The following is a 12,177-nucleotide window of genomic DNA, read 5'->3' on the forward strand; positions in this document are numbered from 1 at the left end:
CCTGGCTACCCTGTGCCGGCCATTGTTTGTGTTGGGTCGTGTGGCCTGGCTACCCTGTGCCGGCCATTGTTTGTGTTGGGTCTTGTGGCCTGGCTACCCTGTGCCGGCTATTGTTTGTGTTGGGTCATGTGGCCAGGCCTCCCTGTGCCAGCCATTGTTTGTGTTGGGTCGTGTGGCCTGGCTACCCTGTGCCGGCTATTGTCATATTGATTCGTGTAGCCAAGCTGGATGTCTTGTCCGATTGGTTGACAAGGTACCTGATAGTAGAATATTACATGCTCATTACATCAGTCACTGGTTAATCTGGTCCACACTCCATTATCTACCAGTACATCATTCCTGTATTTGTAGGAATGAGTTAATCTGAGTTACCACTTTATCTATGTAACAGACACAAAACAGTCTGTTTCTTGTTCAACGCTGAAATCATCAATATTCCAGCCATTTGATGGCTGCCTTTAAACAATTGAGTCTGGATCAGACAATCCAGTGATTGATATTATGAGCAACAATCCATGTCATTAGTGTACTCTGACACACCATAACCAAGTCACAAAAGCATGACAACCTCATCCATTCAGTTGCCTCTTGTTACCAGCATATGGTGCTGGGACTTTAATAACCTGCAATCCTTCTGCAGTTGTGGACATGCTTGTCGGTCTTGTCAGTGACAAATGCATAAACAGTTGGAAAAAATAATTTAATCTCAAAACACTGAAGTACAATATTGAAACACACCATACTATTACGACACCACTTTTCAACACCAACAGTTCACAGTGAGTTCTGAAGCCATGGCTATCATGGACATCCGGGTCTGTCCAACTTTCTGATAACATGTTGCTTCACGAAAGCCCTGACAAGGTTGTACTTGCGCTCATCTGGAAAATGTGTAGCTAAACCATTTTTATTTCTTGTTCCAATATGTTTCTAGGCCAATTTGCCCAAGTGCAGGGCCTCAAACAGTACAGTAGTCCGATCCCAAGACCAGATAGGGCAACCAACCTGTTGCATGCCTGTGAGTGGGATGTATTGCATTGTCAATGTGGCAGTTTCAGACTTGAGACGCCTGTATGGGAAGTGAGGATCTGACTCGGATGTGTTGCATGCTGGGATCTGTTCCATGGTAGTGGCCGGCACCATCATCTGTAAACACAAGCATTTGTATCAGTGTGGACAAAGTCCCGACTCCCTGTACACTGTCCCACCTCCCTGTACAATGTCCCACCTCCCTGTACAATGTCCTACCTCCCTGTACAATGTCCTACCTCTTTGTACAATGTCCCACTGTGCTGTACAATGTCCCACCTGCCTGTACAATGTCCTACCTCCCTGTACAATGTCCTACCTCCCTGTACAATGTCCCACCTCCCTGTACACTGTCCTAACTCCCTGTACAATGTCCTACCTCCCTGTACAATGTCCTAACTCCCTGTACAATGTCCCACCTCCCTGTACAATGTCCTAACTCCCTGTACACTGTCCTAACTCCCTGTACAATGTCCTACCTCCCTGTACAATGTCCTACCTCCCTGTACACTGTCCTAACTCCCTGTACAATGTCCTACCTGCCTGTACAATGTCCTACCTCCCTGTACAATGTCCTACCTGCCTGTACAATGTCCTACCTCCCTGTACAATGTCCTACCTGCCTGTACAATGTCCTACCTCCCTGTACAATGTCCTACCTCCCTGTACAATGTCCTACCTGCCTGTACAATGTCCTACCTCCCTGTACAATGTCCTAACTCCCTGTACAATGTCCTACCTCCCTGTACAATGTCCTACCTCCCTGTACAATGTCCTACCTCTTTGTACAATATGTCACTGTGCTGTACAATGTCTTACCTCCCTGTACAATGTCCTACCTCCCTGTACAATGTCCTACCTCCCTGTACAATGTCCTAACTCCCTGTACAATGTCCTACCTGCCTGTACAATGTCCTACCTCCCTGTACACTGTCCCACCTCCCTGTACAATGTCCTACCTCCCTGTACAATGTCCTACCTGCCTGTACAATGTCCTACCTCCCTGTACAATGTCCTACCTCCCTGTACACTGTCCTACCTCCCTGTACAATGTCCTACCTCCCTGTACAATGTCCTACCTCCCTGTACAATGTCCTACCTCCCTGTACACTGTCCCACCTCCCTGTACACTGTCCTACCTCCCTGTACAATGTCCTACCTCTTTGTACAATATGTCACTGTGCTGTACAATGTCCTACCTCCCTGTACAATGTCCTACCTCCCTGTACAATGTCCTACCTCCCTGTACAATGTCCTACCTCCCTGTACACTGTCCCACCTCCCTGTACACTGTCCTACCTCCCTGTACAATGTCCTACCTCTTTGTACAATGTGTCACTGTGCTGTACAATGTCCTACCTCCCTGTACAATGTCCTACCTCCCTGTACAATGTCCTACCTCCCTGTACAATGTCCTAACTCCCTGTACAATGTCCTACCTGCCTGTACAATGTCCTACCTCCCTGTACACTGTCCCACCTCCCTGTACAATGTCCCACCTCCCTGTACAATGTCCTACCTCCCTGTACAATGTCCTAACTCCCTGTACAATGTCCTACCTCCCTGTACAATGTCCTACCTCCCTGTACAATGTCCTACCTCCCTGTACACTGTCCCACCTCCCTGTACAATGTCCTACCTCCCTGTACAATGTCCTAACTCCCTGTACAATGTCCTACCTCCCTGTACAATGTCCTACCTCCCTGTACACTGTCCTACCTCCCTGTACAATGTCCTACCTCCCTGTACAATGTCCTACCTCCCTGTACACTGTCCTAACTCCCTGTACAATGTCCTACCTCCCTGTACACTGTCCCACCTCCCTGTACAATGTCCTACCTGCCTGTACAATGTCCCACCTCCCTGTACAATGTCCTACCTGCCTGTACAATGTCCTACCTCCCTGTACAATGTCCCACCTCCCTGTACAATGTCCTACCTCCCTGTACAATGTCCTACCTCTTTGTACAATGTGTCACTGTGCTGTACAATGTCCCACCTCCCTGTACAATGTCCTACCTCTTTGTACAATGTGTCACTGTGCTGTACAATGTCCTACCTCCCTGTACAATGCCCTACCTCTTTGTACAATGTGTCACTGTGCTGTACAATGTCCTACCTCCCTGTACAATGTCCTACCTGCCTGTACAATGTCCCACCTCCCTGTACAATGTCCTACCTCCCTGTACAATGTCCCACCTCCCTGTACAATGTCCTACCTCCCTGTACAATGTCCTACCTGCCTGTACAATGTCCTACCTCCCTGTACACTGTCCTACCTCCCTGTACACTGTCCCACCTCCCTGTACAATGTCCTACCTCCCTGTACAATGTCCTACCTCTTTGTACAATGTGTCACTGTGCTGTACAATGTCCTACCTCCCTGTACAATGTCCTACCTCCCTGTACAATGTCCTACCTCCCTGTACACTGTCCCACCTCCCTGTACACTGTCCTAACTCCCTGTACAATGTCCTACCTCCCTGTACAATGTCCTACCTCCCTGTACAATGTCCTACCTCTTTGTACAATGTGTCACTGTGCTGTACAATGTCCTACCTCCCTGTACAATGTCCTACCTCCCTGTACAATGTCCCACCTCCCTGTACAATGTCCTACCTCCCTGTACAATGTCCTACCTCTTTGTACAATGTGTCACTGTGCTGTACAATGTCCTACCTCCCTGTACAATGTCCTACCTCCCTGTACAATGTCCTACCTCCCTGTACAATGTCCCACCTCCCTGTACAATGTCCTACCTCCCTGTACAATGTCCTACCTGCCTGTACAATGTCCTACCTCCCTGTACACTGTCCTACCTCCCTGTACACTGTCCCACCTCCCTGTACAATGTCCTACCTCCCTGTACAATGTCCTACCTCTTTGTACAATGTGTCACTGTGCTGTACAATGTCCTACCTCCCTGTACAATGTCCTACCTCCCTGTACAATGTCCTACCTCCCTGTACACTGTCCCACCTCCCTGTACACTGTCCTAACTCCCTGTACAATGTCCTACCTCCCTGTACAATGTCCTACCTCCCTGTACAATGTCCTACCTCTTTGTACAATGTGTCACTGTGCTGTACAATGTCCTACCTCCCTGTACAATGTCCTACCTCCCTGTACAATGTCCCACCTCCCTGTACAATGTCCTACCTCCCTGTACAATGTCCTACCTCTTTGTACAATGTGTCACTGTGCTGTACAATGTCCTACCTCCCTGTACAATGTCCTACCTCCCTGTACAATGTCCTACCTCTTTGTACAATGTGTCACTGTGTTGTACAATGTCCTACCTTCCTGTACGATGCCCTGCTTCTGCACTGTGTAGGTGAAAGATGTGAAGGGGGCAACAGGCGACTTGGCTACCAGCACCTGCAACATACATCAGCAGTGCTTCACAGGAATCACAGTACTTGAATGTTACTTGTTTGTATGCTGCCACAAACATACACTACATAGAATTATAGAAAATAAGTATATGCTATTTTTCAGTGGTTATTGTTTTAAGATATCCATGAAACAAAATGTCTGACGTACCTGTCTCCTGTCAGCATCTAGGTACTGCAGGATGAGTCTGGTGTTGACGCTGTGACTCCAGGTGTTGCCAAGTGCGGCCGTCACGTAGCCTCCATCTCCCTCGGCTGTCACGCTGCTACTGCCATCTGGAAGAAAACAGGAGCTTAACTTACAAAACCAATCATATTTTAATTTTCAGCCATTTCAAACTTCACTAGGTTGCTGACACAACTTAGATATTTCAGTTAACAAAGATACTCTGAAATAACGAAACGCAAAAGTTGAAGAATCGTTTTTATCTGACAGTGTTGCTGACATCCATACAAAATTAATAGCAAAAATGAATTGAGTTGGTTATTTCTGCATGGATTGGGATCTATTTATGTGGAAAGAACGAGGTACTGCAGAAATTTGTGAAAAGATGGAAAAACGCAAAAACACAACCACATGAGTGCCTTGAGCCGAAACACATCAACATGACACGCACATGTAACATCACTTGTAGGGCTATTAAAATGATGGGTTTTCATTTGTATGCCATTACAATCTAACGCCATCGCCTGACTGTAAACTGGAGAATCTGCTTCGCCTGTAGCCAGGTTTTTCCATGTAGCACCAAGCACCATCACATGGTTATCAGACATACGGGACAACACGTGACCTTTCCCGATCCGGGCAACCAGGTATCACGACTAGAGCACAGGACAGATAAATACGGCTTCTTCACTTATGTGAAAGAACCACCACGGCCACCTCTACAGTTATGACAATACTAGGATTGTGTAGGATATCAGCCCAGACTGTGAGGGACCATTTACCTGCGGAAGGTATTCTCGCTACACGACCAGTTCGAGGTGTCATTTTGATGGGTCTGCATCGTCGGCTGCGACGTCTATGGTGTCAATTATGGCCAGATTTGAGATGGAGAGTTTGGTCCTGGTGACAAGTTGCGTTTTATGCTTTGTTGTGTGGATGGTAGACGTCCTTTCTATTATGCAACAAACGAACCTCATTTTCCGATGCCTGACCTCACAAGGCAAAACTAACAACGCCTGTTTCAGGAATCACAACATCCAGGTCCTGCCATGATTCTCCAGGTCATGAAAGCTTTTACTCTATTAAGAGTGAAGGCCATTTTACCACCTTAAGGTGAGGTGAGGTGAGGTGAGGTGAGGTGAGGTGAGGTGAGGTGAGGTGAGGTGAGGTGTAACACTGCGTCCAAGATTATTGCACTAATATGCACACTTGTGTGTGTGGCTGCTTGTACTAGTTGCTGATGCTCATTTATAGTGCTAGCCCACTGAGATACCATGCCGCAGTTTAACATGAATACCCCACTCAGACACAGTATACTGACTCCGAGCCGACCAGTCCTTGTTTAAGCCCCTTAATGCCAAGTGCCAGACAGGGTAACAACAAGTACCATCTTTTAACATCTTTGGTATGACGCGGTCGGAGATTGAAACCCGGACCTTCCGCTCTCCGGGTGGTTGCTCTACCACTAGACCACGAAGCGGTCACCACCTTAAGGCAAGCATTGAGTACTAGAATCACCTCAGGATTCTACCCTATTCCTCCAGAGCCCTTGTTTAGAAAAGATCATATTCTACCTGTAATACTTACCATTATCACAGTCCCCCACTGCATCTGGTCGGCCGTATCGTGTTGTAATCTGATTGGTGACCACAATCTGAAAACACCAATTAAGTAAACTTATTATTGAGTTACGTGACCTTGTGAAACTGTACACAGTAGAACCTCACTTGTACAGACCCTGTGAAACTGTACACAGTAGAACCTCACTTGTACAGACCCTGTAAGCCTGTACACAGTACAACCTCACTTGTACAGACCCTGTGAAACTGTACACAGTAGAACCTCACTTGTACAGACCCTGTGAAACTGTACACAGTAGAACCTCACATGTACAGACCCTGTAAGCCTGTACACAGTACAACCTCACTTGTACAGACCCTGTGAAACTTTACACAGTAGAACCTCACTTGTACAGACCCTGTGAAACTGTACACAGTAGAACCTCACATGTACAGACCCTGTTAAACTGTACACAGTAGAACCTCACTTGTACAGACCCTGTAAGCCTGTACACAGTAGAACCTCACATGTACAGACTGTGAAACTGTACACAGTACAACCTCACTTGTACAGACCCTGTGAAACTGTACACAGTAGAACCTCACTTGTACAGACTGTGAGAAACTGTACACAGTAGAACCTCACTTGTACAGACCCTGTCAAACTGTACACAGAACCTCACTTGTACAGACCCTCTGAAACTGTACACAGTAGAACCTCACATGTACAGACCCTGTGAAACTGTACACAGTAGAACCTCACATGTACAGACCCTGTGAAACTGTACACAGTAGAACCTCACTTGTACAGACCCTGTAAGCCTGTACACAGTAGAACCTCACATGTACAGACCGTGAAACTGTACACAGTAGAACCTCACTTGTACAGACCCTGTGAAACTGGCAACAACCATGTCTCATAAAGACTTCTAATACATCTATTCTGATCAGATACTTCTTTGCTTTTTCTGGAAAGTACATTGTGATACTCTCTACAGGATGGAAACCAATGAAATTATTGTCTGCAGTTTTAGCTCCAAAAGCTTGACAAGTGAATTCACTATGGTTACCAAATAAAATTCAAAGAGCTCATTCAAAGATTGAATCAAATAAAATTCATCAAATTTTAATGATATATATACTACTCAAGTTAAAGAAGAACCACAAATGGGAGGCTGTGTGTTGCAACACCCACCAGCCACTACGGATTAACTGACAAAAATCAGGTCTTCTTAGCTTCTTTGGAATATCATATGTGTAGTATATACAGAGCTCCAGATAACTTTTTGAGCATTTCAGTTCTTACTCTAGGGTTTCGATTTTAATTGGGTAATTACATTTTTCATTGGGTAACCAATATTTTTTCATAACTCTTTTGGGTTTTTTCCTAAAATTAGTGAACATTTTAAGATTTAAAAACAAATGAAATAATGTTTTAGATGTATATAACTGTTCTAAATATACAGGCTTGACTCGCAAAGTAAATTAGCTCTTAACTGTGTTTTGGAAATTAGCATGCTGAAAAAGCTTCATTGGGTATTTACGCAAGCTGTTTTTATACATTTGATTTTTTCATTTAATGCATGCATTTCTGTACGCAAGTTAATTGAAAGTAATCAGGTTTTGAATATTTGGGGGGGTGGGGGGGGTGGGGGGAGTATTTTAAGCAAATATGCTGCTTATCTGTAGCTCTGATATATGTCCATGACAGAAGCAGAGGATTTTGTCTGACTACACAGGACCTGGTCAGATCAACTCACTGTTACCTGGATCGTGACCAAATAGATTTTAACATCATAATTTTCAGGCAACTGAGGTTGAACGTTAGGCAAGTCATTTGCTACTTTTGAGTAAACCTTTTCAGGATTCTGTAATCTGTTTCCAGAAATAATGATGGAGACAAGTAATGATATGTAGGGATAATTACATCAGGTGTGTCAGACAGGTTTTATGAAACAAGTGTTAAAATGTTATTTTCATAATGAGTTCCCTTCATAAACTGACTTATTATACCTCCATGTCAGAATGATGAGATCTGAGAATAAAACCCTTATACCCCTCCATGAACAAGACAGGCTGCATGTGGATTTTTGATAGGCAGAATAAATCCCTTATACCCCGCCATGAATAAGTCAGGCTGCACATGAATTTTTTAGAGGCAGAAGAAATCCCTTATAACCGCACTTGTACAGACCCTGTGAAACTGTACACAGTAGAACCTCACTTGTACAGACCCTGTGAAACTGGCAACAACCATGACGCATAAAGGCTTCTAATACTTCTATTCTGATCAGATACTTCTTTGCTATACCCCGCCATGAATAAGTCAGGCTGCACATGAATTTTTTTACATGCGAGTCAATGAAAGTCATGTGACATAGCATGTGATGTCGGTAAGATAAAATTTGTTGCAGCAGAATCACTTGGGGTACTTGGGGTTTTACTTGCCCCCTGCTCGTAGTATAAAACCTAACATGGGTGGCATACCCCGAGTGATCCTGCTACATCTAATAATATCTACCACGTCAAAAATATAAATATATTTAAAAAATTTCAAAACCTCCAGGAAACTGTTAATAAAGCTGATGTGAAGACAATAAACATAGATCTCCGCACAGCTCCAGCTATCTTGAAACAAACACCAGCCATAATTTTATCTCTGAAAATCCAAGATAATACATCCTTCAAGAGTTTCCGATTTCATCATAATTCCCACATAAACCTTGCAATCACTCTGCGATAATGTCCTTCAACAAACACACCAGTGAAAGCCCTAATGGGGGATTCTCTCAAGCCCTGACAAAATCTTCTGTGACTGTGAGTTCAATTAAAGATGTAATATGATGCTAGAAAAACTAACACAAGTTCTCCCCGAGAGGTGATAAATACTGGATCTAGTGATTGGGGAATCTTTTGTTTCCAATAAAAGAAGGCAAACTCCTATCCGAAATGCCAGTGATTGCGTTAACCAGAGATGACATAAATATTTATCTCACAGCTTTGAATTTCCACCCTTTTATTTGAAGCAGATGGGGAATTTAAATGTAACACAGCTACACATTCTTAATAGGTTTGGTTTCTTTCTTTTGTGTTTCTGTAGATACCGCCAGACTTTTAGTTTTTTCTATTCTTTTCTTTTTTTCACCTTTTAAAGAAATATGACTGTGAGGCTATGGTGAATGGTCAACATTATTCCATCTATATGGCAGTCGGTAAATAATCAAGTTTGGACATGACAATCCAGTGATTAACATCATGAGCATCGACCTATGCAATTGGGACTACATGACATGCATTAACCAAGTCAGGGAGCCTGACCACCCGACCCCGCTAGTCGCCTCTTACCAAAATGATGTTGAAAGATGTTGAAAGAACCAATTTTAACCCTTGGTGGTGTTGGGGCTTGTGTGTGTGTGATAAATGGAACATCTACCATACTAAGTGTAAATCAGTGCCCCAGCTGGTTTAAACTTCATCAAAACGCTGACAAATATAAAGTATTTCTTCACTATTATAGCTGGCAGTCTCCATTTCAATAACATATGCAAAGAATGAATCCAATAACTCGCACCTCCCGAACACACACACAAGAGGGAAAGAAATGTACCTTGGATTTTTAAAATTACTTTCTCAATTCATATTGGAAACAGGGCGTGCCACCAGTCTAAATGGTATTCAGATCACAAATGAGTTGAGACTGGTGGTTTAGATGGGGGTGCTTAGAGGAAGGCAGTTTAGATGCAAGTGCTTTAGAGGGAGGCAGTTTAGATGGAGGTGCTTAGAGGAAGGCAGTTTAGATAGAGGTGCTTAAGAGGAAGGCATTTTAGATGGAGGTGTTTTAGATGAAGGCAGTTTAGATAGGGGTGCTAAAAAGGAAGGTGGTTTAGGTGGAAGGGCTTTCAAGGAAGATGGTTTAGATGGAGGTGCTGAAGAGGGAGGCAGTTCAGTGTTAGAAATTGGCACTAGTACTGTAGTCCTTGCCAAACTGCCCAATAGTTGAGCTATCATAAGGAATGTAGACATTTGCCCTTTTTAACGGTTTTGCTATATGTTATCATTATAAGGACCTGTGGACTAAAATTGTTTGTTTCTAACGCTAGATGGAGGTGCTTTCAAGGAAGACGGTTAGGAAAGGTGCTTCAGAAGAAGGTGGTAAGAGGGAGGTGCATTAGAGGAAGGCAGTTTAGAGGGAGGTGCATCAGAGGAAGGCAGTTTAGATATAGGTGCATCAGAGGAAGACCGTTTAGAGGGAGGTGCTCAAGAGGAAGACCGTTTAGATGGAGGTGCTCAAGAGGAAGACCGTTTAGATGGAGGTGCATCAGAGGAAGACCGTTTAGAGGGAGGTGCTCAAGAGGAAGACCGTTTAGATCGAGGTGCTCAAGAGGAAGACCGTTTAGGTGGAGGTGCTCAAGAGGAAGACCGTTTAGATGGAGGTGCTCAAGAGGAAGACCGTTTAGATAGAGGTGCTTTTGAGAAAGGTGACATGGATAATAATCTAATGATTATTGTCACTGGCATAACCCATTTTCTTATTTTCAAAAGCAAATTTTGAACCACACTTCAACCTCCTGTTGCCGTGACATGGTCTCAAGCCTCCTCCCCCAGAAGCATCCCACTTCAGTAGAAGACGTGGGACACACTACAAAGGCTGCTCGGATGCAGAACATGTGGCCCTGTCTCCCACGCTATAAATGTGCTCACAAGCCACCACAGGTTCCTACTTGAAACCGTTTGAAACAGAAGTCGTCTTCACAGAGTGAAGGCGAAGACTTCCAAAACACTGGAAACATGGACATACTTGATGTTTATTTAAAACCAACCTTTGAGATGGTATGTAACTATCTGCAAACAGAAGTATCCCATTCCGGAATCAGCAAGAGGTGTCGGGAAAAGGATTTTAATGAAGGTGATGTTGACAGGCAATCTACAATACCACGCCCTTGTTTCCTTAGGATCTAAACATTTAACTATTGCTCCTTTCATCATATGTAACAAGTGCCTTTGAGAAAAACACTATTGAATTTTGTATGGTTTTATCTCCAAATTGCATGTCCTCACAAAAATGTGAAGAGGTCTTTTAATGATAAGAAGACCTTTGAGAGTATTAAATCTTACGATATCTTGTTTCTCCTATGTTTGGATAGAAGTAGTTTTCAAGAACATACTTTACATTTCAAGTCGCCTCATAAGGATATGGGTTAAACACAAAAAAACAATAGTTCATTTAGCTAAGAAAGCAATAATAGTTTGTTTGTTGATACAAAATACATCTACACTTAAAAAAACAATGACAAATAATTCAAAGTTTTTTGCTCCATTTGTGTGACCTAGTATTTAAAAAGCAACCAACTTCTATCGCCCAATACTGTCACCACCTTCTACCATCAAGTACTGCCACCACCTACCACCATCCAGTACTGCCACCAACTTCTACCACCCAGTACTGCCACCACCATCTACCACCCAGTACTGCCACCACCATCTACCACCCAGTACTGCCACCACCCAGTACTGCCACCACCTTCTACCACCCAGTACTGCCACCACCATCTACCACCCAGTACTGCCACCACCATCTACCACCCATGCCAGTACTGCCACATCCATCTACCACCCAGTACTGCCACCACCTACCACCACCACCTTCTACCACCCAGTACTGCCACCACCTACCACCAAGTACTGCCACCATCTTCTACCACCCAGTACTGCTACCACCATCTACCACCAAGTACTGCCACCACCATCTACCACCAAGTACTGCCACCACCCAGTACTGCCACCACCTACCACCAAGTACTGCCACCACCTACCACCAAGTACTGCCACCACCTACCACCACCCAGTACTGCTACCACCATCTACCACAAAGTACTGCCACCACCTTCTACCACCCAGTACTGCCACCACCTACCACCAAGTACTGCCACCATCTTCTACCACCCAGTACTGCTACCACCATCTACCACCCAGTACTGCTACCACCCAGTACTGCCACCACCATCTACCACCCAGTACTGCCACACCATCT

The 12,177-nt window shown here is 44.4% G+C and overlaps 1 protein-coding gene across 1 annotated transcript in view; it reads right to left on the reverse strand.

Moving 5' to 3' along the window:
• Window positions 1-686: 686 nt before the first annotated feature.
• Window positions 687-12,177, reverse strand: part of LOC124152838 (DNA repair protein RAD51 homolog 2-like) — a 62,561-nt gene continuing 51,070 nt past the window's right edge. Inside the window, exons 7-10 of the mRNA XM_046525885.2 lie at window positions 6,175-6,241; window positions 4,573-4,697; window positions 4,329-4,407; window positions 687-1,146 (exon numbers count right to left, since the gene is read on the reverse strand). Coding sequence (XP_046381841.2) covers window positions 1,055-1,146; window positions 4,329-4,407; window positions 4,573-4,697; window positions 6,175-6,241 — 363 coding nt within the window. The 3' untranslated portion in view covers window positions 687-1,054. The remainder of the gene's footprint in view (window positions 1,147-4,328; window positions 4,408-4,572; window positions 4,698-6,174; window positions 6,242-12,177) is intronic.

The sequence above is a fragment of the Haliotis rufescens genome, unplaced genomic scaffold, assembly GCF_023055435.1.
Source record: "Haliotis rufescens isolate VD_foot unplaced genomic scaffold, xgHalRufe1.0.p SCAF_3, whole genome shotgun sequence".
Classification (NCBI taxonomy): domain Eukaryota; kingdom Metazoa; phylum Mollusca; class Gastropoda; order Lepetellida; family Haliotidae; genus Haliotis; species Haliotis rufescens.